We start from the raw sequence: 25,706 nt of genomic DNA, 5'->3' as shown, positions 1-25,706 counted from the left end.
ATTAACTGATAAACCAGATGTAAGCAAAATATTTATGTACCACAAATAGATATGATGATCTTTAAGTTTTAGTCACAAACCCTTTTACAAAACTGTAGATTACTTTTCAATCGAGATTAGGCTTATTATTATCATGCTGCCCTTAAGCCCATACAATAAGCAAACAATTCAGATTGACTGCAGTAAATGGGAGATTCGTGCATTATCATGTCTAGGTGAATAAGCGAAAACATTGCAACAAAGCCACAATTTGCTACAATGCTGAATTTCAAAATACAAAGATAAAAAAAAATATATATATATACCACGAGTACCCCTGACTATTAACTGATAAACCAGATGTAAGCAAAATATTTATGTACCACAAATAGATATGATGATCTTTAAGTTTTAGTCACAAACCTTTTACAAAACTGTAGATTACTTTTCAATCGAGATTAGGCTTATTATTATCATGCTGCCCTTAAGCCCATACAATAAGCAAACAATTCAGATTGACTGCAGTAAATGGGAGATTCGTGCATTATCATGTCTAGGTGAATAAGCGAAAACATTGCAACAAAGCCACAATTTGCTACAATGCTGAATTTCAAAATACAAAGATAAAAAAAAAATATATATATATATATATATATATAATAAATTTCAGGGTAAAAAAGTGGCTTGAATTTTTTTTTACCACACCCCATTTTTCATTTCATACAGCCTTCCGAAATAAACACGACCAACTAATGTGAATAAATCATAGTATTTTATATCTGAGCTTTTTATTTCCATAATCTGTGTTATTACATAGTAATTTCTTGCTTGCACCGACCAAGTGAAAAGAACTTTATTACTAGGCGAGAGAGAGAGAGTACACACAATAACATAAAATGGAACTGACACAAGGCACAGATATTCAAGAGAGAACATTTATTAAATTTAGCACAAATAAAGAACATAACATAGAAGCTGTCGGCTTCTGTATGTAGCCTTTGTCAACTAATTGAGCACTGGAAAGTGGTGGTTTTTATGTGTGTGGCTGACCTTCAAGTGCGTAAGAAAGTGAGGTCACTGCAGAGCAAACAGTGACGAGGGAGAAGAAGAGAGAGGTCGGGGGGGGAGAGAAGGTTCAGGTAGGTTCACCTGCCTCAACCTTCTCGACCTCTCTCTTCCTCTCCCTCGTCAACGTTTGCACATACCCATAAACCACCCTCCCCTCCTCCAGGAGAAGGTTGAGGTAAGTTCACCCAACTCTGCCTTCTTCCTCGACCTCTCTCGTCACCGTTTGCACATACCCATAAACCACCCTCCCCTCCTCCGTGATCTCGCGTACTTACATACTTGAAGGTCAGCCATACATGTGGACTTGGCATATCATCGTCTAAGTTGCCTTTGCACCATAAAAACCTAAATCGAAGTCAGCCACACATAAAAAACACCTCTATCCAGTGCTCAATTAGTTGACAAAGGCTACGTAGAGTAGCCGAATGCTTCTATGTTATCACACAATTTTTTAGCGATGACTGACAAACTGAGTTAAAATAAATTTATTTAAATAAATAAATAATATATACATAAAATACTAAGAGATAAAATATAGAATAAAATAAAAGCATTAAAATACAATAAGATAAAAGCATTAAAATACAATAAGATAAAAGCGTTAAAATACACAGTAGCTCTTGAGATGAAGTGCCGCTTCGTCAGCTTAGTCGGTGAATGGTATACTCCAGTATATTATTGTTGGTTACAGTAGCAAAAGTCAGCTGAGCATGATCATGCATTACGAGTATGGTGTCGGTAGAACAGAATTACATACATGGGATGATTGCCAGCACTCATTGTACTGCAAAACAGTACATTCTATAATGGGGTGCAAGTGCACTCCCCCAGTATGATTCATGGTACTATTACTGCTAGCTATGTGCAATGCCTCAAGCCATGAGTGCTGGCGGTAATCACGTGAATAGTTGACGAGGTCCAGGCTCACAAATTTGTTACACAATCTAATCCTTCTCACTTCAATGAATTTTTTTCTACTGCCTACATCCCCTATTAACCAGGCATATCGGAACATCTTAGGATTTTGTGTCTCCATCATATACAATGTGTGCAACTTCTGTGGAGGAAATTAGTCTATTATTTCTAAGGTGAAAACACCTGTTCCTCTTCTCCTACAGAGTGGTTCCATATACCACATTATGTGTACAGATTGTTGGGGGGGGGGGTGAGGTGTTATGTAGGTGAGTCTGGCAGAAGATTGAAAGATTGGGTTTCTGAACATGAGGTGGCTCTTCGAATCACTAATTTTGAATGCTCTGCAATCGCAGAGCATTATTGGGTTGAACAGCACAACCTTCATCTCCAATGGGATATTGAAATCGTCAACTATTCACGTGATTACCGCCAACACTCATGGCTTGAGGCACTGCACATAGCTAGCAATAATAGTACCATGAATCGCACTAGGGCAGTGCACTTGTACCCCATTATGGAATGTACTGTTTTGCAGTGCGATGAGCGCTGGCGATTATCACATGTACGTAATTCTGTTCTACCGACACCAGACTCGTGATGCATGATCAGCTGACTTTTGCTGTTGTAACCAACAATATATACTGGAGTACACCATTCACCGAATAAGCTGATGAAGCGGCACTTCGTCTTGAAAGCTACCGTGTGTTTTAATTCTTTTATTGAATTTTAACGCTTTTATCTTATTGTATTTTAACGCTTTTATTTTATTTTCTATTTTACCTTTATTTTAGTATTTTATGTATGTATTATTTATTTATTTATTTCAATAAATTTAATTTAAATCAGTTTGTCGGTCATCACTAGAAAATTGTGTGATATGCAACCCGAAGCTAAAGGCCTGTTTCCAAAGCTTCTATGTTATATTCTTTATTTCTGCTAAATTTAATATATGTTACCTCTTGAATATCTGTGCCTTGTGTTAGTTCTATTTTGTGTGTTATTGTGTGTACTCTCTCTGTATCTTGCTTAGTAATAAAGTTCTTTTCGCTTGGTTGGTGCAAGCAAGAAATTACTGTGTATCCAACTCCCAACCTCACACAGTTCTTCAGTCATCCTTGATATTGTTAATAAGGCAATTAATTTTTCTCTTTTGTAGGCTGCAATTCCAGAAGGTGGTTTAATTCCAAAAACTTATTATATGTCAGAAGAAGAATATGAAAGAGAAAGAGCTGAGGGGAATCATTTGTTTGACGATTCTATGTACCATTCTATTAGTTTAGCAAAGGGACAAGTCCATGAAGTAAGTTAACAGATCTTTTATAATTTAAAGACAAAGTTTCTGATAATTTTTTCCATTTGTCTTGTATAGTAATCTTTCCAAAAGGAAAATGGATTTGTGAGATCACTATGATTGTGTGGGTGGGTGCCTCTCCAATAACTTTATAATCTGGATGATTGCTATCTTGTTTCAAAATGGCAGCTATTCAAGAAAGTTCAGATTCTGTCAGATTTTGTGTTTGTAGTTTAGGAGAAACCAGTTTACTTGGATGAGGGCTCAAGGGAACCCTGACAGGTGATTTTATTTTGATTTGCCATTGACATAAGACGGAACTACTCCATTATTTACCATGCTGAAAGAAGACTTGGAATGTCTTGTTTAAAACTTATATTTCTCTGATAAGTTCAATGAAATAAATAATATTTTTGCATTATGTTATTTTATTAAATAGCTTGCTATCCCATTATTGGGCATCTCTGTAGCCAGGTGGGAAGGAGCAGCAGTGCGTAGCACACGCTTCTAGTAATAGTAGTAGTAGAGGTATGTGATGCAAGAAAGCAAGTGTATGAGCTTATGCAGCATCAGCCAAAAAAAAAAAAAAAATCAGACCATTCCCTCCAAATGCATGTCTAGTTCCTCCTTAAATTTATTCAACCTATCAACTTCCACAACGACAGATGGAAGTTTGTTCCAGCAATTAACCATCCGCTGGCTAAAAGCAAATTTCCGCACATCTATTCTACATCTGTCCTTTCTTAATTTGAATTTATGCCCCCTTAGGTTCGTAATCTGAACAAATGGAAGGATCCCATCAGAATTCAGCGTGCTCAACCCGTTCAAGGCCTTATACACCTCAATCAGATCACCGCGCAGGTGCCTAGTCTCCATCCACTGCAATTTGCAGAACTTAAGCCTCTCTTGGTAAGAGGATCCCCTCATTCCCCTCACTAATCTTGTTGCCATTCTCTGTAAATGCTCAAGTAAATCTACATCCTTCCTAAAATGAGGCCTCCAGACCTGTACGCAGTACTCAAGGTGTGGCCTGAGCATTGCCTTATACAGAGGGACAACACCTCCTTCTCCCTGCTAGCAAAATTCCTATATATCATCGACAAAACCCCATGACCTGCCCTGGCAGCCTGTCTACATTGCTCAGAAAACTGCATATCTGACTGCACAATTACTCCCAGGTCTTTTTCATTTTCTACCACCTTAAGTGTAGTACCACACAGTTGGTACATTTCTCTGGGGTTACTTCTACCCGTATGCAGTACTTTGCATTTGTCAAGGTTAAACTTCAGTTGCCACTTCTTAGCCCATCTGCCCAAATTATCTAGTTCCTGTTGCAGTAGCACACTGCCATTACTGTCATTAACAACCCTGCCAACCTTTGTATCAGCTGCAAATTTCCACATTAAGCCCGATATACCTTCATCAATATCATTGATAAATATACAAAACAACAGTGGACCCAACACCGAACCCTGTGGGACTCCACTAATAACATTAGTCCACGAAGAGCAGCACCCATTGATTACCACCCTCTGTCTTCTCCCACTTAACCATCCTTTTATCCATTGTAGCAACTTACCCTTAATACCATACTGCTCCAATTTGTACAATAGTCTTCCATGCGCAACAGCGTCAAAAGCTTTCCTGAAATCCAAATATATGATATAAAAATTATTTTTTGCATCCAGTTCCTTTGTAACCACATCATAATATCCTATCAAATTTGTCAGACAAGACTTTTCCTTAACAAACCCATGCTGTGTCTGAATTATTGCTGCAGTCTTGTCTAGATGATCCTGCAATGCATCTTTAACCAGTGATTCCATTATTTTACCCCGAACAGAAGTTAAACTAACTGGTCTGTAATTACTCGTGTCACCCTTCGATCCACCTTTGTGAATTGGGGATACATTTGCACATCTCCAGTCTGTGGGAACCTCCCCTGAGTCCAGTGATGCTCTCATAATTATGGCTAAGGGTTTTCTTAGTTGCTTTGCCGTCTCCTTTAATATAACTGGATAGATCCCATCCACCCCAGGTGCTTTTCTTATGTTTAACTTCAACAATTTCTCCTCCACTTTGCTCTCGGTTATTACAAAATCATTAAGTATCCTGCTACAATTTGATAATCTTCTGCCATTTTCAAACCTTAATAATTCCTCATGTTTGAATGTAGATGCAAAATACTCATTCAGTTTGTTTGCTATCTGAGCAGGATCATCAACAGTCGAACCATCGATGTCAAGTGGACCAATCAGATTCATCCCCTTCCTTTTAGAGTTTATATAAGTAAAGAAATCCTTGCTGTTTTTCTTAGCATCTTTTGCTAAGGATTTCTCGTAATCTGCCTTCGCCTGCCTAACCTCTTTTGTGACCTGATTACAGACTAGCTTATATCTGCCATAGGCTTCTGAGTTGCTTGATAATTTATATGCATCCCATGCATTTTTCTTCTCTGTTACGAGTCTCATTAGTTCATTAGATAACCATTTAGGCCTAAACCCTGAACAGTATTTCTTAATAGGTATAAAACTTTTAGTAGCTTCCTTGAATGCTTCCCACTTAGAATTTACTGTTGGTAACATCATCAGTTGATCCCACTGTACAGAATTTAAAAACTGTTGGAGACCACTGTACTCACTTTTATGGAAGCAAAAACCCTTTCCTTTACCCCGGATGGTAATTAAATCTTTAAGTAAATTCCACATCAGTACATTGTGATCACTGCCACTTAGTAGTTCCTTTATCTGCAAATTCTTAATACACGAATGATCACTGCTGATAACGAGATCAAGAGTATTACTTTCTCTGGGTGCCTCTTGAACATGCTGCTGCAGAAAACAATCATCCAATAAATCCACAAAAGTCTGACTATTGTGTGAGTGACCAACCCATAAGTTCCAGCCAATATCTGGGAAGTTAAAACCCACGTTATAAGACATTCCGATTTACTAGCCCACTCTATTTCTCTGTACAATTGTTCATTGTACACATTCAAGTCGTTAGTCCTATAACACACTCCTCCTCTTATTTTTCTTTCGCAGTGCTTATGTCACACCAAACTGACTCAACAGTGCACTGTTCATCTATATCAACTGGATGCACTTCTTTTGATTTTGTTTTTCTTAATTAACAGCATAACACCTCCTCCCTTTGATTAGACTGGGGTTCGAGCCCATCACCACCAAATACGGAGGATGTGGAAAGGTCAGGGAATGACCTACGCATATTCCAGGAGCAATATGGCCTTAGTTGCTAATGCTCCTAAAAACCAAATAACAAAAAATCCCATTATTAACAGCACTGCCCTACCAATTTATTAAAGAATCCACTGTTGATATTTGCATGTCTCCCAGTGTAGGTAAATGAAAGAGCCCTTGACATTTTAGTTCACGTGGTACAGCAGATCTACAAGAACTAGAATGTAAGGAAGAGCTGCAATGTTTTGACAGTTTCTTTTATTATTAATTTTAGTATTTGAGACAAATGGTTTTTATGTTATGAGAGTATTTCTATATGTTTTTTTACTTCGTATATATCTGGTGAAATGTTGGATTAGCAAACCATGAGTAATAGAGTTTAGTCATTTGCTTCAGTGAACCCAGTTTTCTATCCCATATTTTGTTTATATTTTGTTAATATTATGTTTAGTTCAGCTCCAGATTCGGTAAGAATAATATCAACCGAAAACTGTGCAATTTATTATTTTTCTCTCTCTTTTTTTTTTTTTTTTTAATACAGTAAAATGTCAACGAAGAGAAACAGCACTAAAGTGAGCAGAAAAACTGGAAGAATGCGATATAATCAAAGTGATATTGTTAAGGAATTTGAGATTTAGTAGAAAATAAAAATAACAAAAAACGATCGAACATTATTTTAAAGAATTACTTTAAATTTTTTTCTACATAAAATTTGCAGTAAAATACCTATCCGAATATACATACATGTACGAATTTTTATGTATTAGTTATTATTATTATTTTTTAATTAAATAAATTCATTTTTTTCACAATATTTAAAGTCGTTTTCTTTTACCTTAATTCATTATAACAGAATTTATTTAATCTTACCTTATCCAGAATAATCCAGAAAATTTGGCTATCTGGAAGAGGTCTGACATTAATTATTCCAGATAACTGACGCTCTACTGTATGTTTCTACCTCACAAAAAGGATGGTCATAAATGCTCATACAGTGGGAGAATCATTATTGGCTAATACTTGTGCATGAATGCAGATGGTCTCTCTAGAGTCTGCAGTCAGTAGCTGTGGTAAGAGAGAGAGAGAGAGAGAAGCCAGCAATGGGGAAAATAATGCTGTTATTGCTTATAAAATCACCAGACATAAATTCCGTTGAGAATCTGAGGGATCATCTGGAATGATGCATCTGAGATAAGCCTTGGCAACTTAACAAATATACAAATCTGACAGGTCTGAAAGTCATACCCAAGAAAAGAAATAGAAAACATCATCATGGACAATGGTGATGTTTTCAATTATTGTACAATAATCACTTGGGATTTCTGTGCCATTGCTGCTAAAAGAGTATCTATGTGACACAATTACTAATATTTTGCTAGAGCAGAATATAATCTTGAATTTTTGTGGGTTTTTATGATTACTAGGGGGCTTCGCTCCTGTTCGCCAACTCGCACACGCTTTTCTACATAATATGTAGAGGTATATTTAACGTCAATTCTAGTAAAAGACACACTTGTCGAAACGCACTGATTGATATCTAATCTAATGTATAAAAGAAAATAAAAAGTGTAAGAAAAAACTATAAAAAGTAAAATTGCATCAATGTTGAGTGAATGAAAGTTATTATTAATTGCATGTTCTATCTTAACCTCTTTACTGGACAGACTAATGTCTATGTAGGCCCTCAGGGCCTCCCAAGCTGACACCATGCTGTAACTTTTCTTAGCTGGCATGGTGTGGGATGCTGACACTGGCCATTAGGGTAACCCCCACGCCAGTGTGGGACAGAGCTGCAAAAAAGTATGCTCCACCATAGGAATCTCTTTCCCTATTTTCTTTTATTCCTACCACCTGGGGTGGTTGAGTCTCCTTCCCCCCAATCCCCTTTCCCCTGTGTGAACCCTGGTGGCTCACCCCACCACCTAATTTCAACTCCCACCCTCTGGACCAGGATGGGCATCCTGTATTAGGGCTCCTTTTTAAATCGGGTGAGTTCCTCAACACTGTCCCCTTTCCCTGTTGTCTACCCCTTTTATTCCACTCTCTTCCTATCTTCCCATTATCTCCTTTCCAATATATATATTTTTTCTTTTTTTGGGGGGGCTCTCCTTGGATGCCTTCGCAACCCCAGGGTTCACCCCACCAGAACTTTCTTCTCTCCTAGTGTGTCCTGGTCCACCTCCCTGTGGCAGTGATGGAAACTGGGGTTGTTAGTGGCTCTCCACAACCCCCGAGGCTAAGGGGCCAGAGGAACAACACAACCCACACTAATACTTCACAAAATGCACACCCTGGCCTTATGGTGCAGAGTATTGTATTCTATTCTACACAGAGTAAAAACACGGAGTTGGGGGAGAATCCCGGTGCTACCCTATGTCACTGTGATTGACATCTAATCAGGAAATGACGTATGTAATTATTTCCTGCGTTTACATAGGTCACTTAATAAAAGGCCTTTTGCTTTTAGTTCCATAATGAATGAGGAATATTGTTGCATCCAAAAGAACAGGACTAAAATATTTCACTGAAATATTTACAGAGTATACAAATATTTAAAATAGTTACAAAATACTAAACTTCAGTATTTACAAATACTGTATACAATATTAATTAATATACAAAAAATGTTACAGTGGAACATCAAATGTTAGACAGGGAAGCACGTGCACAAGGTTAGTGAACATTATGGAGGCAGTTGTCAATAATTAATTGCATTTGTAGTTAATTGCCTTGCCCTCTTCTCCCATTGGCTCGAATAAATATTATTAGGAGGAAAACTTTTTTAACGTATAGAGAGATATAATTAATTTTAAGCACACCTTACCTTTGAACAGTTAACTACTGTAAGCAAGTTTCCATAAAAACTGCTGAAGATATTCGATAATGAGAATACATGCTTCTGAAGATGTAACGGCTTTTCCAAATGATAGTGGGAGCTGTGAATTTTTTTAAATTGAAGCACTTCATGGAAGTCCCTGATGCATTTAAAGAATGGAAAATAACACTATGGAACAAAAAAAAAAAATCTGTTTATCTCTATATATTTAATTCAGCAATGTCAATATTTTGGTAGCAGTTGAAGGTTTTATGTTTTTGCAACATTGATATGAGCCTGTAGTTTTTGTATAAAAGTATGTTTTGCAGTTTTCTGTGGCTACCAAACAAAAGTATAAGTTATTACCAGATCCTTCTACAAATGCAATTAAACCATCATGGTGACCATTGCATTTGTATGATGAATATATCAAAGTTTAAAAAGTCTACAACTTAAAAAGCTGCCAAAATACCATCCTCTATTTCTCTGGTACCACACACCAAAGACCTGCCAATTCTCAATCCACTGCACAGCAAAGAATTTTCAGAATTGGATGATGTATATGGCAAACAGGGTAATAGGGATTACACTTCAAAAGCCTGATCAAGTAATGCACCACATTTCCCTAATCACTAGGAGGATCCCTAATCACTAGGAGGATCCCTAATCACTAAGAATCAGATGACTTAGTACACTGAATTTGGTTCTAACTGAATCTAGTGAGCTCTTGATATGTCATTTAAAAGAATCATTCCACTGTGTTCTGCCTGCAAGATTTCTACATAAGGAATGTGCAGTGTGCAACTTGCACTTTTTGACACTGTTTTGATTTGATTTATCTTCATGGAAAAATTGACATTAGTCACAATCCAGAAGAGTGATTATCTTTTCATGAACAGTTCAAGTAAAAGTTTGAAAGCCATGTAGCTTTTCAAAGAGAATATACATGTTGCATACTGTAGGTGTTAAGAAGACCAAGAAATGTAAAGCATGTTTTAGAAAAGATCAAGTATGACCAGGGTAAGTGGGATGGCTGAGTGGCTTAAATTTATATGTTGGGGTTCCTTATACAAGGTGGTGTCACTAATTTACCTTGCTTTCTTTGCCTCTGGGACAGCAGTACAGGGGAAGAGAATGGTCTCCTAGAATTGAGGTGCAGCATGGTACATGCAGTATAGTAAACAGTCTCTAATTTCCAAGAAAGAACATCATGCTTCCACCACACTTTCTCCAGAACAAGCTGAAATTGATCAAACAAACCATTGGATCCTCAAGGTAATGCCTTCAAGCATATGCAGTTTGTTTCCAAAATTGTCCTATGCAAAAGTGAAGGTGGCATATTCATTTGTCCTCAAGTTAACGTAATGTTGTTTTCATAAAAACTGAAAGACAAAAGGACTGATGCTAAATGAAATGCCAGGATGTAGAGAATGGCTTGCTTGGTAATACTGAGAGTTATAATTACAATGAAATAGTTGACAAGTTGATTGAAAATTATGGAAGAATGATCTCAGAATGTATCACAAGATGAGAGCCTCTATGTACAGATGGAATGGGTGAGCATGTGCGAATGTGTGATTCTATATTTTAGTCTATCCTTAAATGACTGAAACAAATGGGACTGCAATGTACATGGGATAGTGTCAGTTAGCTGATTGTTATCTATACTAGCAAATTAGTGAAAGTACTAGGAACTTGATCATATTCTGGACTTAAGTGGAGGAGAAATTGTTGAAGATAAACATATTCAACACTGGCTATGTTTATCCAGGAGATGGATGAAATAAGGGGTTTTTCTTTTTTTTGGCTGATGCTATATAAGCTTGCTTTCTTGCATCATGTGCCTTTGCTAATACTAACCCAGATATTCGAAGTCTTTTGTCATATGGATCCCATTTTGATGATCTCACCAGGCGAGTTACCCATCTTTGGACCCTTTCAGGAAGCTTGATGTCCTTTTTTAGGTGCACTCTCCATACTTGAACACAGTGTTCCAAGTGTGGTCTAACAGTAACCTTGTGTAATGGGATTATGATGTCCTTACCTCTACTAGCAAATGTTCGATAAATCACCATGGACGTCATGAGCCTTCCTTGCAACCTGTCTACAGTGCTCGGAGAACTTCATGTCTGACCGTATCATAACTCCCAACTTGCTTTCTTGAACTAATGGCTTTAGTTCAACTTCACCAAGTGTATAAGTTATTTTGAGGTTGCTGTTCCCCAGGTGTAAGACCTTGCACTGTGCTGGATTAAAGCAAAGCTGCCTCTTTTCTGACCATCCCCAAAATCTGTCTAGGTCACTTTGAAGAAGCTCTGCTTGTCGATGATCATTAACTACTCTACCAATCTTTACATCATCTCCAAATTTAGACATCACACCCTCTATCCCTTCATCGATGCAATTTTAGAAAATCAAAAATAACAGTAGTTCCAAAATGATCCCTGGGGAACCCCACTTCTTACTTAAACCAATCTGAGGAATAACCATTAATCACAACCCTCTGCCTCATGCCCTGAAGCCAACCTGCTATCCATCTAAGAATTTTCCCTGTGATTCCAACTTGTTCAGCTTATAAAGTAACCACTCATGTGGGACTGAGCCAAATGCTTTGCTGAAATCTAAATAAGCAATGTCGAAATTATTCCCTAAATCCAACTCATGAATGACTCTGCCAAAATAGCTAAACCAGATTTGTTAAACATGATTTTTTCCTTTACAAAACCATGCTGCATATCCTCAGAATTCCATTCCCATCTAAATGATCCTAAATTTCCACCCTTGCTCATTGCCTCCATGATTTTCCCTTTTACTGCTGAAGTCCAACTGACCAGTCGGTAATTTCCCCTGCACTCTTAGAATCATCTTTATGTACTGGCGATACATTAACACTTTTCCCGTCCAACAGAACCTTTCCTGAGTCCAGTGATAATCTCATAATTAGCCTCAATGGTTCAATTGCACTCACTGCCACCTCCTTTAAAATTATAGGGTAAAAGGTAAACTGCAGCCATTATCAATCTATCATGCAGGATGAAAGCTTCCTCAGTGATTCATGTTGAGGGAAATAGACCATAATCTGCTAGCGCACTATGGCTTTAGATGCCAGTGCATCTAATAAATCCTCAAACAAACCATAATCTGCCATGCTGGTCCAGTGGAGGTTGGCAGATCGACCGTATTTAGCAGTCGGGGGCTTGAACCCCCAAGTCTACTCAAAGGGTGTGTGCTACTGCACTCCCGCTCTTGACTACTCAGCTACAGATTATAGGGTATATGCCATCAACCCCAGGAGCCTTACTTGCCTTTAGGCTCAAAAGTTTTTTCATTAAATAATAATGTGAAATTTCAATATCATTATTTACATATTTTTTAAGTTCACTCCTATAATTTCTCACTAACATAAAGAGTTTTTCTTCTGTAAATATCAATGCAAAGTAACTGTTGAGTTCATCTGCAACATCAACTGGAGTATCTAATACTATTCCTTATCCCTACTCTTTGCTCTCTTTGCCATCAATTTCTCATAATCTGCCTTTGCCAGCCTCACCTTTTCTGTGGCATTATTACAGATTAATTTGTAGCTGTTGTAGGCTTCAGTACTTTTTATTGCTCTGTAACTTTTCCATGCTGTCTTTTTAAGCTCAAGTAATCTGGCAACTTCATTATTCATCCAACTCAACTTGGAATCCTCCTCATGGAGGAGGATTCACATAAAAAAAAAAAAAAAAAAAAAAAATGGAGTATTTTTTTAATGGTATTTATGCATTCAAGTCTTCTGTGATTAATGTTTCATAGGTATACCATAATTCCCATAATTCAGTTGTATTCACTCTCTGTGAGATATCTACCCAGTTAATAGAAGCCATATAGCACCTTATGCCATTGTAATTTCCTTTCCTGAAATTATAATCCATTCCTTTACCTTTAACTACTGCTGCCTCTCTCTTCACTATCCACTATAGAACATGATTACTTCCTGCTACTGGTTCCTGTATTGTAAGCCCTATTATGTCATCTGGTTCATGGGTGATGATCGGTCATCTTCTAATTGGCAATGATGTTGAGAGGAGGTTATCTGTTAGAAGCAAGAATGTTTGCTGTTCCATATGTGATAAAGCACTTGGGTGTCATTTTTGATGAGAGACTAACCCTTTTAGAACATATTTATCCAAAAGAAAATATTTATCTTTCTAAGCTTAAGATAATTAGCAGATTTTATCGAAACCTTGAGGACAGATTCTTGTGTCTAGTGTGTGTGTGTGCGTGTGTCATCCCATTGTTGACTTAAGCTGCCACCGTGTGGGGCCACAGAGTAGAAAATTCATCAGTCAGAGGGCAACTTATATCCACATGGTGCCCTGCATGTATTATCTGAATACTAACTGAGATTAGACGTTGGTTAGTGTTCTGTCAGGAAATAAGTAATGATCTTTTCCATAAACAAGATCTAAGTAATGAATACTGTGGAGATATGAACATAAATTCTATAAACTAGAGTGAGGTGATTTATCCAAAAGAAAATATTTACCTTTCTAAGCTTAAGATAATTAGCAGATTTTATCGAAACCTTGAGGACAGATTCTTGTGTCTAGTGTGTGTGTGTGTGTGTGTGTGTGTGTGTGTGTCATCCCATTGTTGACTTAAGCTGCCACCGTGTGGGGCCACAGAGTAGAAAATTCATCAGTCAGAGGGCAACTTGGACCCAGCAAGGTTTAGATATTTTGCTGAATATTCCAATAACTTGGTTTAAAGAAAAAGGCAGTAACAGTGAGAGGAGAATAGTATGACTCTGCCTTCATTTGGCAGGGATGGAAACCATTATCATTATCTCTGGGCTGAATTGGCCAAACTTTGTTACTTTGTTTTATTTCATTTTGGGAGTTTTCTTGTGTTGTTGTTGTTGTGTTAAAACTTGTCTGATATTTGAGTTAAATTGAAGGTTTAATGCTAAGGTTTTATTCTAGGTAGTGCTGACCATTGATGATAATGGGAGTGTAATCTGCTGGGATTTTGATGTTATGAAGGAAGATATATGTTTCAGTGTGTTTCGTACTCAGCAAGCATTACCACCTCCAGAGAGAGAAATAAGAGAAGAGGAAGCACAGGGTTGTGCGCATCCATCTCTTCCTTTAGCAATGTTGAGCCTCGATGGTCCAATTCATTCTGTCATTCCTAAACAGTGGACTTTGGGGCATGAATACCATGCTGTCGAGCCAGCAGTTACTTGCCGCGATGGAGAAAGTGTTCAGGTTAGTTAATTTAACTCATATAGAATCATTCTTTTTTTTGTTTTGTTTTGCTTTGTTTTTGTAATTAGCATGTTAAAATTCATAAATAGTTTATGGGAAGACAAAATACTTCTGCATAGATTGCATAGAGTGATAGTTTTTTCCTGTTTTTAAAAAGGGAAACATTAATGACTGCAGTATTTCTAGAGGTGTAAACTTATTAAAACTCCATGTATAAAATCTGTGTGATCATTCTTTGAATCTGAGATAGATGAAGCAGAGTGAATTTAGATATTCCTGTGTTGATGACTATTTCCCCATCAAAGTTGTAAATGGGAAACACACACACACACACACACACACACACACACACACACACACACACACACACACACACACACACAATAACAACAATGTCAAAACAGATCTAGCTTTCACAGACTACAATAAAGCTTTTGATTATATTAGCAGAGATAATTTATTTGAAATTATTAAAGAAGAAAATGCCCCAAAGATTTCAGACTGGAAGCCAATAAACAGAGGAGTTAGACAAAAAGGTTGCTGCTTCTTACTTCTTCTCTTTATTATTTACATAAATTCTCTGATAAGAAATTGGAGACTAACTTTTTGCACTAATATTCCTTTAAAACAAGGAACATATTTAGATACTATGTTTGCAGATGATCAGGCTTTAGTGGCTGGCTCTGAGGATGATTTACAATATTCAGTATACCATTTAAACTTTACTCATAAAAAATATAACATGGAAATATAACTAGGAATAAATAATTGCTTTTCGAGGTAAAGAATCTATAATGAGCAAAAGAAAATGAAATCCTAGAATAAGTAAATAGTTTTAAATATCTTGGGTACCACTTAAGATACGTCAAAAGAAAAAGACATAGACAACAAGGAAAGAAAAACAATACAATGAGTACTAGGGATTATAAATCAAGTTTTTATCTTTACTTATATATGGAAGTGAGGCTTGGACCACATGTAAGGAAGACCAAAGAAGAATAACAGCTACAGATATCATGAAAAGAACTGCTGGCTATACCAGACTTTACCAAAAACAAGAAATAAGGATAAGCACTGTACTAATGGAAGAACTAAAGGGAAAAAATCAATAATTGAACACATATAAACTTATAGGAGAAGCTGGACAGTTCATGCACAGAGAATAGATAATCAAAGATCCCAAAACAGATACTACATTATAAACCAATTATAATGTAATCTGTGATATATATCTGCTGGGAGACCTTAGCAAGATGGCATGAAACTGTAACAGGACCCAAGGATTAAAAGGAAGGAAGCTCCTTTTTAAGGAAGCATGGAACAATTATTTGTAAAATGGATTAAAGGGGATTTCTGATTGAAAAAGCTGATATGCTGCAGCTGATTTTTCTGTCAATAAACTCCCATTATATTGCTTTTAAGGGACTAGCTCTAAGGAAAGCTTTATGCCTCCCTTTTTAGGCCTGTTTTTCACATTTTGTCAAATTTTGGTAGAAAATAAATATTGATTTTTTTTTTTTTTTTTTTTTTTTTTTTTTTTTAAGCTGTGTTTATGAAGCAATAGTTTATCGTTTAATGTAAACTTCTCTTTTTGTGTTATAGAGTGCTTCTTCAATAGTATGATTGTTCTACCATGCGATAGAAAGCACATGGGCAGAACTAGGGATGCTGTGCATGCGTGCAATTCAATATAAAAAAAACAAAATGAAAGATTTAAGTTACTTTGACTGTCGCATGGTTGGTGATGCCAGATGCATCAGTAATGTGTATCTCAGAAACTGTAAACCTGGTGGGATTTTAACATACAACTGTGTCTCAGTTATATAAAGATTGGGCCAATAACCAAATAACATTCATCCAAGAATGGTATTTGGTTATTGTCATCCACTTCATTGGTCTCTTACATCAACAGTTGGTTGAAGCAAGAGACCAGTGGAGGCTGGCAAGACTTGTGCAGGGCAACAGAAAGGCTAGATAGTTAATAGCCCAATGATTACCAAAGAGGCATTTTAAAATGCACAGCTAATTGTACCTTGTCACAGATAGGGAATTGCAATTAGCAACTGTACTGGGGTTTGCTCCTTCCAGAAACAAACACAAAGATACAGTTGTAGTAGGTTCAGCTACACCAACACTTGGATAGTGGAAGATATGAAAACATTGCCTAATCTGGAAAATCCTGGTTCTGCTGTTTGGAAGACTCAAATATGGCAAAAACAGCATTTCTGCATGGACCTGTTTGCCAGATATACAATACAGGCTACATCTGGTGGTATAATGAAGTGCGGGGTTTCCCCCTACAGATTATCTGGAAATTGTTTCTGACCAGGCTGTGAATAATTTTAAATAATGCACATGAATGTCATAATTATGAATTCAGGTTGTCTTAAGAAGCAGCCTGGATTCATCGTAGACCTTAAGCTGAAGAGGATTTACTTGTTATTAGGTAAGTGTACCTTCTAAAGTGTTCAAGATTAGTATATCAAGTATGCAGATAGGGTATATCTGCATACTTGATATACTAATCTTTCTTTTTTAACACCTTCATCCACATGCGCACTTAAAACGAATGAAAGATGAAAGTTTGATTCATTTTGTGGAAAATTCACAAATGTCTTGCTAGTGTGCAAGTGACTATTCCACAAGTTCCTCAATATCTGGGAAGTTTAAAATTTCCCATTATAAGGCAATCTGATTTACTGGCCCACTCTATTTTTCTGTACAGTTGCAGTTCTTTGTTGTACTCATCAGAGTTATTAGGTCTACAACACATTCCTACCTTAATTTTTGCTTTCCCAGTGCTTATGTCACAGCAAACTGATTCAACATTGCACTGTCTACCCATGTCAGCTGGACAGTACAATATTGAGTCAGTTTGGTGTGACATAAGCACTGAGAAAGCAAAAATATCTGAGCAGTGCATGGGAATGCAATGATAAATGGCTAGAACTGAATTATGGCATGACATTTCTACCCTCAAAGCTTTCAGTTAAATACCGTATGAAATAAATAAATGGCACCTGTACTTGAAACAGTTTATATGACGTAAACAAACTGTACCATGAACGATTCCTAGAATTTATTCCCTACCATTCCTTTCCCACAACTGTAATTAAGTGGTGGGTGGGCTATATTTGGGTTTATTCCATCTTGGACCTTAAGAAAGTGATATAAGTGGGAAAATGTTTTTTTAAATGGGAGTATCACAGGAAAACTTTCCCATCAAATTTGCCCAAATGTCAACAGCATAAGCCAGTGTATCGCCAGTAGATTGACACTCACAGAAACCATATTAATAATCATTAATCAGATATAAGGTGTCAAGATGGTTTGTAAATGATGATGGATTTCTCCATTACTTTGAAAAGAGTAGCAAGTGCAATGGAGCAATAATTGGACAGGAGGGATTTGTTACCCTTTTTAGGTTCTGGTTGGAACTGAGCAAATTTCCAAGAAGGAAGCACCAGTGGAATAAGAAAGTGTGAAAAGGTGACACAAAACGGGAGCACTGGTTTTGAGAATAAATGAAAAAATTGCATCAGGATCTGCAGCTTTTTTGGCATCTGGATTGTTCAGAATTTTTCTAACATCCATGGTCTCTAATATTAACATATTTTGTGTAACAGAAGGTGGTTTACCAATACCAGAATTAAAAGAAAAAGAGAAAACTAGTAAGTCTGCTTTGTCTTTAGCTATAACAGAGATGGGATAGAGAACAAATTCTGAATCTAGGAACTACTACAAGGTCAGAAAGTGAGACAACCAAAATAGACTACATCATTTTGACATTTAGTTCAGCAAATTTACTAACCTCAGCTAAAGCAGGATACTTAAATTTCTGTTTGACTGTACATCTCAAACTCGATTAAGTTTGAAAACTGTCAACAGTATACCATACCAGGATGATGCTACTTATTCAAACTACAGACCTAAAAACTATGCACAATTGGGTGTGCACAATTGTCTTGAAAGCATTCTGCTTTCTCTAAAGTATATGATCTTTGGAAATTAGTAAAAAAAAAAAAATTAAAAATATAAGATTAAAAATGAAGTAACCTGCCAAGGAGGGAGAAAACAAGTAAAATTAACCATACCAGGACGTACATCCACATCCTGACACTTGAAATTATTGGACCATAGCAACTTAAACAGAGATATCAGTCTCACTTGATACATCAATTATAAAAAAATTTGCCTGGTCTGTACTTTCAAGCCATTTCTCTGTCTTCAAAGCCACATCTAATTGCCCAGAAAAATAAATACCAGAGAGAGACCACAAAGGCCAAATGTTGAATTTATGCAAGCAGACAAAAACTCAATTAATTCCAATTACCAGCTGTCCAAATTCTAGATAATAAACTCACTTTTGCTGCACATATAATACATTTGAATACTCAGAGTCAAAAAAAATAATCCTCAAAAAAGCTACAACAAGATGAGGATGCCTGTCAGTACACCCTGTTCCATCTATAATGTGCACTAATCAGATCCCATTTAGACTGTGGAGCTCCAGTTTATGATTCTGCTAGAAAAGTATTTTGTTAAAATTGAATACATTTTACACAGTTCTAATCTGAGAATTGATTTGGATACTTTTCAGACCCCTTCAGTTCAGAGCCTGTATATGGAAGCAAATGAACCTCCACCCAACTTAGGGAGGGAACTGTTATTGTGGCTAAAATCCAGTCTACTCTCAGGATAATTTTGATATTTTGATATTCCTCCTTGATCCACAGCTGATAAATTTTTATAAGGCCAAACTTAATGAAAATAAACCCACTGGAATCACACTACAAAAAATCTAACGGAGAGTTGGAATGTCCAGCTTGACAATGTCAAGCTGGACATTCCAGCTTGACATTGTCTGGTCCTGTTCCAGCAAGTGGAACAGGACCAGGGTATGTCTGCCAGGGGCAAAGGTTGATGACGTTGTAGAGCGGATATCATCTTTCAAGGGCACAAAAGGTGATATAGTTGTACACATTGGCACTAATGATATTAAGAGTAGGAGACCGGCAGAATTACTCAACAAGTACAGGTCACTGTTGAAAAAAAGCCGAGAATTAGGGTTGAATTTGAAAGTGTCTGCAATTCTGCCCAGACACGATAGGAGGGAGTATATGATGAGAGCCTTGTCGATCAATTCGGCCCTGGAAAGTTTGTGCAAGGCTCAAGGGGTAGAATTTTTTTCAGCCTGGACTGTACTTGTTAACAGGAGAGATTGCTTCTACAGGGATGGGATACACTTAAATAGAAAGGGTGCAAGAATATTTGCTGATGCTATCGAGGCAGTGTTAGGTGGGTCGGAAAACTGCTAGCTTGGGGGGATACAAAGACTAATAGTTTAACAGTAACCGCAGGCAGAGGTGAAGGTGATTCTTGCACAACTTCTATTAGAATAAGAAGCGACCTGGAGCGAGGGGTGTTGGGGGTTTCAGGGACGGATGGCAGTCATCCTGGAATAGTTGGGTATATGGGATGTGTTAGGGTAACAAGGAATAGGCATAGGAGCATGTATGCTTGCATGTATACCAATGCTAGAAGTATAGTAAATAAATTTGATGAATTTGAAGTGTTGGTCAAGACATCAAAGGCGGATATTGTTGGGATAGCAGAGACGTGGTGTCACAAAGATATAAGGAATGCAGAACTGGAATTTGGGGAGTACAATGTGTACAGAAAGGATAGACAGGACAGAAAGGGAGGAGGTGTTATGCTGTTAATTAAGAAAAACATAAAATCAAAAGAAGTGCTTCCAGTTGATATAGATGGACAGTGCACTGTTGAGTCAGTTTGGTGTGACATAAGCACTGCAAAAGCAAAAATAAGAGTAGGAGTGTGTTATAGGCCTAATGACTCGAATGAGTACAATGAACAATTGTACAGAGAAATAGAGTGGGCCAGTAAATCAGAATGTCTTATAATGGGGTATTTTAACTTCCCAGATATTGACTGGAACTTGTGGGTTGGTCACTCACACACTAGTCAGACTTTTGGGGATTTATTGGATGATTGTTTTCTGCAGCAGCATGTTCGAGAGGCAACCAGAGAAAGTAATACTCTTGATCTGGTTATCAGCAGTGATCATTCGTGTATTAAGAATTTGCAGATAAAGGAACCACTAGGTGGCAGTGATCACAGTGTGCTGAAGTGGGATTTACTCAAAGAGGTAACTACCGTCAGGGGTAAAGGAAAGGGTTTTTGCTTCCGTAAAGGGGAGTACAGTGGTCTCAGACAGTTTTTAAATTCTGTACAGTGGGATCGACTGACGATGTTACAAACAGTAAATTCTAAGTGGGAAGCATTCAAGGAATTAATCGTGGAAGATACTAGACTTTTCATACCGATGAAGAAATATTGTTCAAGGTTTAGGCCTAAATGGTTATCAAATGAACTAATGAGACTCGTGACAGAGAAGAAAAATGCATGGGATGCATATAAATTATCAGGCGACGCAGAAGCCTGTAGCAGATATAAGCTAGTCTGTAATCAGGTCACAAAGGAGGTTCGGCAGGCAAAGGCGGATTACGAGAAATCTTTGGCAAAAGATGCTAAGAAAAACAGCAAGGATTTCTTTACTTATATAAACTCTAAAAGGAAGGGGCTGAATATGATTGGTCCACTTGACATCGATGGTTCGACTGTTGATGATCCTGCTCAGATAGCAAACAAACTGAATGAGTATTTTGCATCTACATTCACACGTGAGGAATCATTACAGTTTGAAAATGGAAGAAGGTTATCAAATTGTAGCAGTGTGCTTAATGATTTTGTAATAACTGAGAGCAAAGTGGAGGAGAAATTGTTGAAGTTAAACATAAGAAAGGCACCTGGGGCGGATGGGATCTATCCAGTTATATTAAAGGAGGCGGCAAAGCAACTAAGCAAACCCTTAGCCATAATTATGAGAGCATCCTTGGATTCAGGGGAGGTTCCCACGGACTGGAGATGTGCAAATGTATCCCCAATTCACAAAGGAGGTTCGAAGGGTGACACGAATAATTACAGACCAGTTAGTTTAACTTCTGTTCCGGGTAAAATAATGGAGTCACTGGTTAAAGATGCATTGCAGGATCATCTAGACAAGACTGCAGCAATAATTCAGACACAGCATGGGTTTGTTAAGGGAAAGTCTTGTCTGACAAATTTGATTGGTTATTATGATGTGGTCACAAAGGAACTGGATGCAAAAAATAATTTTGATATCATATACTTGGATTTCAGGAAAGCTTTTGACACTGTTGCGCATGGAAGACTACTGTACAAATTGGAGCAGAATGGTATTAAGGGTAAGTTGCTACAATGGATAAAAGGATGGTTAAGTGGGAGAAGACAGAGGGTGGTAATCAATGGGTGCTGCTCTTCGTGGACTAATGTTATTAGTGGAGTCCCACAGGGTTCGGTGTTGGGTCCACTGTTGTTTTGTATATTTATCAATGATATTGATGAAGGTATATCAGGCTTAATGTCGAAGTTTGCAGATGACACGAAGGTTGGCAGGGTTGTTAATGACAGTAATGGCAGTGTGCTACTGCAACAGGATCTAGATAATTTGGGCAGATGGGCTAAGAAGTGGCAACTGAAGTTTAACCTTGACAAATGCAAAGTACTGCATATGGGTAGAAGTAACCCCAGAGAAACGTACCAACTGTGTGGTACTACACTTAAGGTGGTAGAAAATGAAAAAGACCTGGGAGTAATTGTGCAGTCAGATATGAAGTTTTCTGAGCAATGTAGACAGGCTGCTAGGGCAGGTCATGGGGTTTTGTCAATGATATATAGGAATTTTGCTAGCAGGGAAAAGGAGGTGATTGTCCCTCTGTATAAGGCAATGGTCAGGCCACGCCTTGAGTACTGCGTACAGGTCTGGAGGCCTCATTTTAGGAAGGATGTAGATTTGCTTGAGCGTGTACAGAGAAGAGCAACACGATTGGTGAGGGGAATGAAGGGATCCTCTTACCAAGAGAGGCTTAAGTTCTGCAAATTGCAGTGGCTGGAGACTAGGCACCTGCGCGGTGATCTGATTGAGGTCTATAAGGCCTTGAATGGGTTGAGCACGCTGAATTCTGATGGGATCCTCCCACTTGTTCAGAATACGAACCTACGGGGACATAAGTTCAAATTAAGAAAGGATAGATGTAGAATAGATGTGCGGAAATTTGCCTTTAGCCAGCGGGTGGTTAATTGCTGGAACAAACTTCCATCTGTCGTTGTGGAAGTTGATAGGTTAAATAAATTTAAGGAGGAACTGGACAGGCAATTGGAGGGTATGGTGTGATTTTTTTTTTTTTTTTTTTTTTTTGGCTGATGCTGCATAAGCTCCTGCACTTGCTTTCTTGCATCAAGTGCCACTACTACTACTACTACTACTACTACAATATTCACGTGGATACAGAACAACCCAATTCACCTTGATCCATAGGCACTTCCTCATGCTGTCATGACAGCTTTGAATTTGGGGAGGGGGGAGATTCGCCAGCTACTAGGTTTACTTTTAGTTCCATGGGCACCTCCGTAGCCAGGTGGGAAGAAGCAGCAGCATTGCATAGCACACGCTTCTTGATTAGACCGAGGTTCGAGCCCATCACCACCAAATACGGAAGATGTGGAAAGGTCAGGGAATGACCACTGCATATCCCGGAGCAATATGGCCTTAGTTGCTAATGCTCTGAAAAACCAAATACAAACAAACATAGTTCCATGGTAATTCTAACTAAGTAGTATAACCACTTAGATTTTACAAACGTAACGTTATAACTTAATACATATAATTAAACTTAATAGGAGATATGAAATTCATATAACATAACATGGTAGGATATAAAACTCGATACTGAAATAAATATATAGTGTTATTACTGCATTGGGATATAAGTTGTGTTATATTTTTAATTGTATTGAAATCATGCCTCAGCAAAGCAAAAGGCTTAAGGTAGTGGGAGTGCTGTGACTCAGGGAGAACTGAGTAGGGGTTGTCCTCTGAATCACAGCCTTTTGAAATTTACTGCTTGTTTGATGTTTGTGGGGCGATCAGGAACAGGACATAATATTGCCCAGGGGGAATGTCCTTGTGTGTGTGTGTGTGTGTGTGTGTGTGTGTGTGTGTGTGTGTGTGTGTGTGTGTGTGTGTGTGTGCTCGATGTAAGGGGTGTGAGGAAATCAGGTGCCAACTCAGCATTGTTAAGAACCTTTATGAGAGCTTGAAGAACAGGGTAGATGCCTTCGAAGAGTGTAAATTGAGGGGCCCATCAAGCCCCTCAATTTAAATACAGCTGCCCACATCAATGCCAGAGATTACACATGAACATTAGACAACACAGTGGCAATCCCAAGGCAGAATGCACTGGTCCCACAGGAACTAGTTGTCAGTGACTCTATTGTCAGGGAAACGGGGAATATATTGTGCAAAAAGGATAGGTAGAACAGGACCAGCGTGTGTCTGCCTGGGGCAAAAATTGATGACGTTGTAGAGCAGATATCTTTTGAGGGCACAAAAGGTGATATTGTTGTACTCATTGGCACCAATGAGATTAAGAGTAGGAGAACAGTGGAATTACTTAACAAGTACAGGCCAATGTTGAAAACCCCCACAAGTTAGGGTTGAATTTGAAAGTATCTGCAATTCTTCCCAGACACGATAGGAGGGAGTATATGATGAGAGCCTTGTCGATCAATTCGGCCCTGGAGAGATTGTGCAAGGCTCGTGGGGTAGAATTTTTCTCAGCATGGTCTAAGCTTGTTAATAGGAGAGACTCTTTCTACAGGGATGGGATACACTTAAATAGAAAGAGCACAAGAATATTTGATGATGCTATCAAGAGACAGTGTTTGGTGGGTCAGAAAACTGCTGGCTTGGGAGGATACACGGACTAATAGATTAACAATAGCTACTGGCAAAACTGAAAATGATTCTTGTACTGCTTCTATTGGAATGAGCAGCTGCCTGGAAAACAAAGTGTGGGGGATTTCAAAGACTGCTGGGAGTCATCGCAGATCGAGTAAATACATGGGCTGTGTTAGGGTAGCTAAGAATAAGAACAGGTGCATGTATACTTGCATGTACACCAGTGCTAGGAGTTTAGTAAATAAATTAGATGAATTTTAGGTGTTGGTCAAAACACCAAAGACAGATATTGTTGGGTGTCACACAAATATAAAGAATGCAGAACTGGAATTTGGGGAGTACAATGTGTAAAAAAAGGACAGACAGGATAGGAAGGGGGAAGGAGTTATGCTGTTAGTTAAGAAGTATGTAAAATCTAAGGAAGTGCATCCAGTTTACATGGGCAGACAGTGCAGTGTTCAGTCAGTTGGTATGACATAAGCACTGGGAAAGCAGAATTGAGAGTAGGAGTATGTTATAGGCCTGATGAGTATAATGTACAACTATACAGAGAAATAGAGTTGGCCAGTAAACCAGATTGTCTTATAATGGTATGGGGGATTTTAATTTCCCACATATTGACTGGAACTTGTGGGTCGGTCACTCACACACTAGCAAGACTTTTGTGGATTTATTGGATGATTGTTTTCTACTGCAGCATGTTTGGGAAGCAACCAGGGGGAGTAATACTCTTTATCTGATTATCAGTAGTGATTCTTCATACCTTAAGAATCTGTATATAAAGGAACCACTAGATGGCAGTGATCACAGTGTGCTGATGTGGGATTTACTCAAAGAGATAACTACCATCAGGGGTAAAGGGAAGGGTTTTTGCTTACGTACAGTGGTCTTGAAACAGTTTTAAATTCTATACAGTGGGACTAATTGATGATGTTACCAGCAGCAATTTCTAAATGGGAAGCATTCAAAGAATTAATCTTGGAAGCTTCTATGCTTTACATACCAGCTAAGAAATACTGTTCAAAGTTTAGGCCTAAATGGATGTCAGATGAACTAATGAGACATATGGCAGAGAAGAAAAATGCATGGGATACATAAAAATTAATGGGTGACACAGAAGCCTATGATAGATATAAGCTGGTCTGTAACCAAGTTACAAAGGAGTTTAGGCAGGTGAAGGCAGATTACGAGAAATCTTTGCCAAAGGATGCAAAGAATAACAGCAAAGAGTTCTTTACTTATGTAAACTCTAGAAGGAAGGGGATGAATCAGATTGGTCCACTTGATATCATCGATGGTTCAACTGTCAATGATCCTGCTTAGGTAGCTAACAAACTAAATG

At 37.9% G+C, this 25,706-nt stretch overlaps 1 protein-coding gene across 1 annotated transcript in view; it reads left to right on the top strand.

Annotated features, from left to right (window-relative positions):
• Positions 1–25,706, top strand: part of retm (real-time) — a 310,490-nt gene that overhangs the window by 246,558 nt on the left and 38,226 nt on the right. The window contains exons 11-12 of the mRNA XM_090377088.1: positions 3,119–3,262; positions 14,236–14,520. Of these exons, the coding sequence (XP_090233214.1) occupies positions 3,119–3,262; positions 14,236–14,520 (429 nt within the window). The remainder of the gene's footprint in view (positions 1–3,118; positions 3,263–14,235; positions 14,521–25,706) is intronic.

Source organism: Mastigoproctus giganteus, chromosome 7 (genome assembly GCF_048544385.1).
Source record: "Mastigoproctus giganteus isolate SK-2022 chromosome 7, ASM4854438v1, whole genome shotgun sequence".
NCBI lineage: Eukaryota > Metazoa > Arthropoda > Arachnida > Uropygi > Thelyphonidae > Mastigoproctus > Mastigoproctus giganteus.
This window is presented reverse-complemented; position numbering and strand designations above follow the sequence as displayed.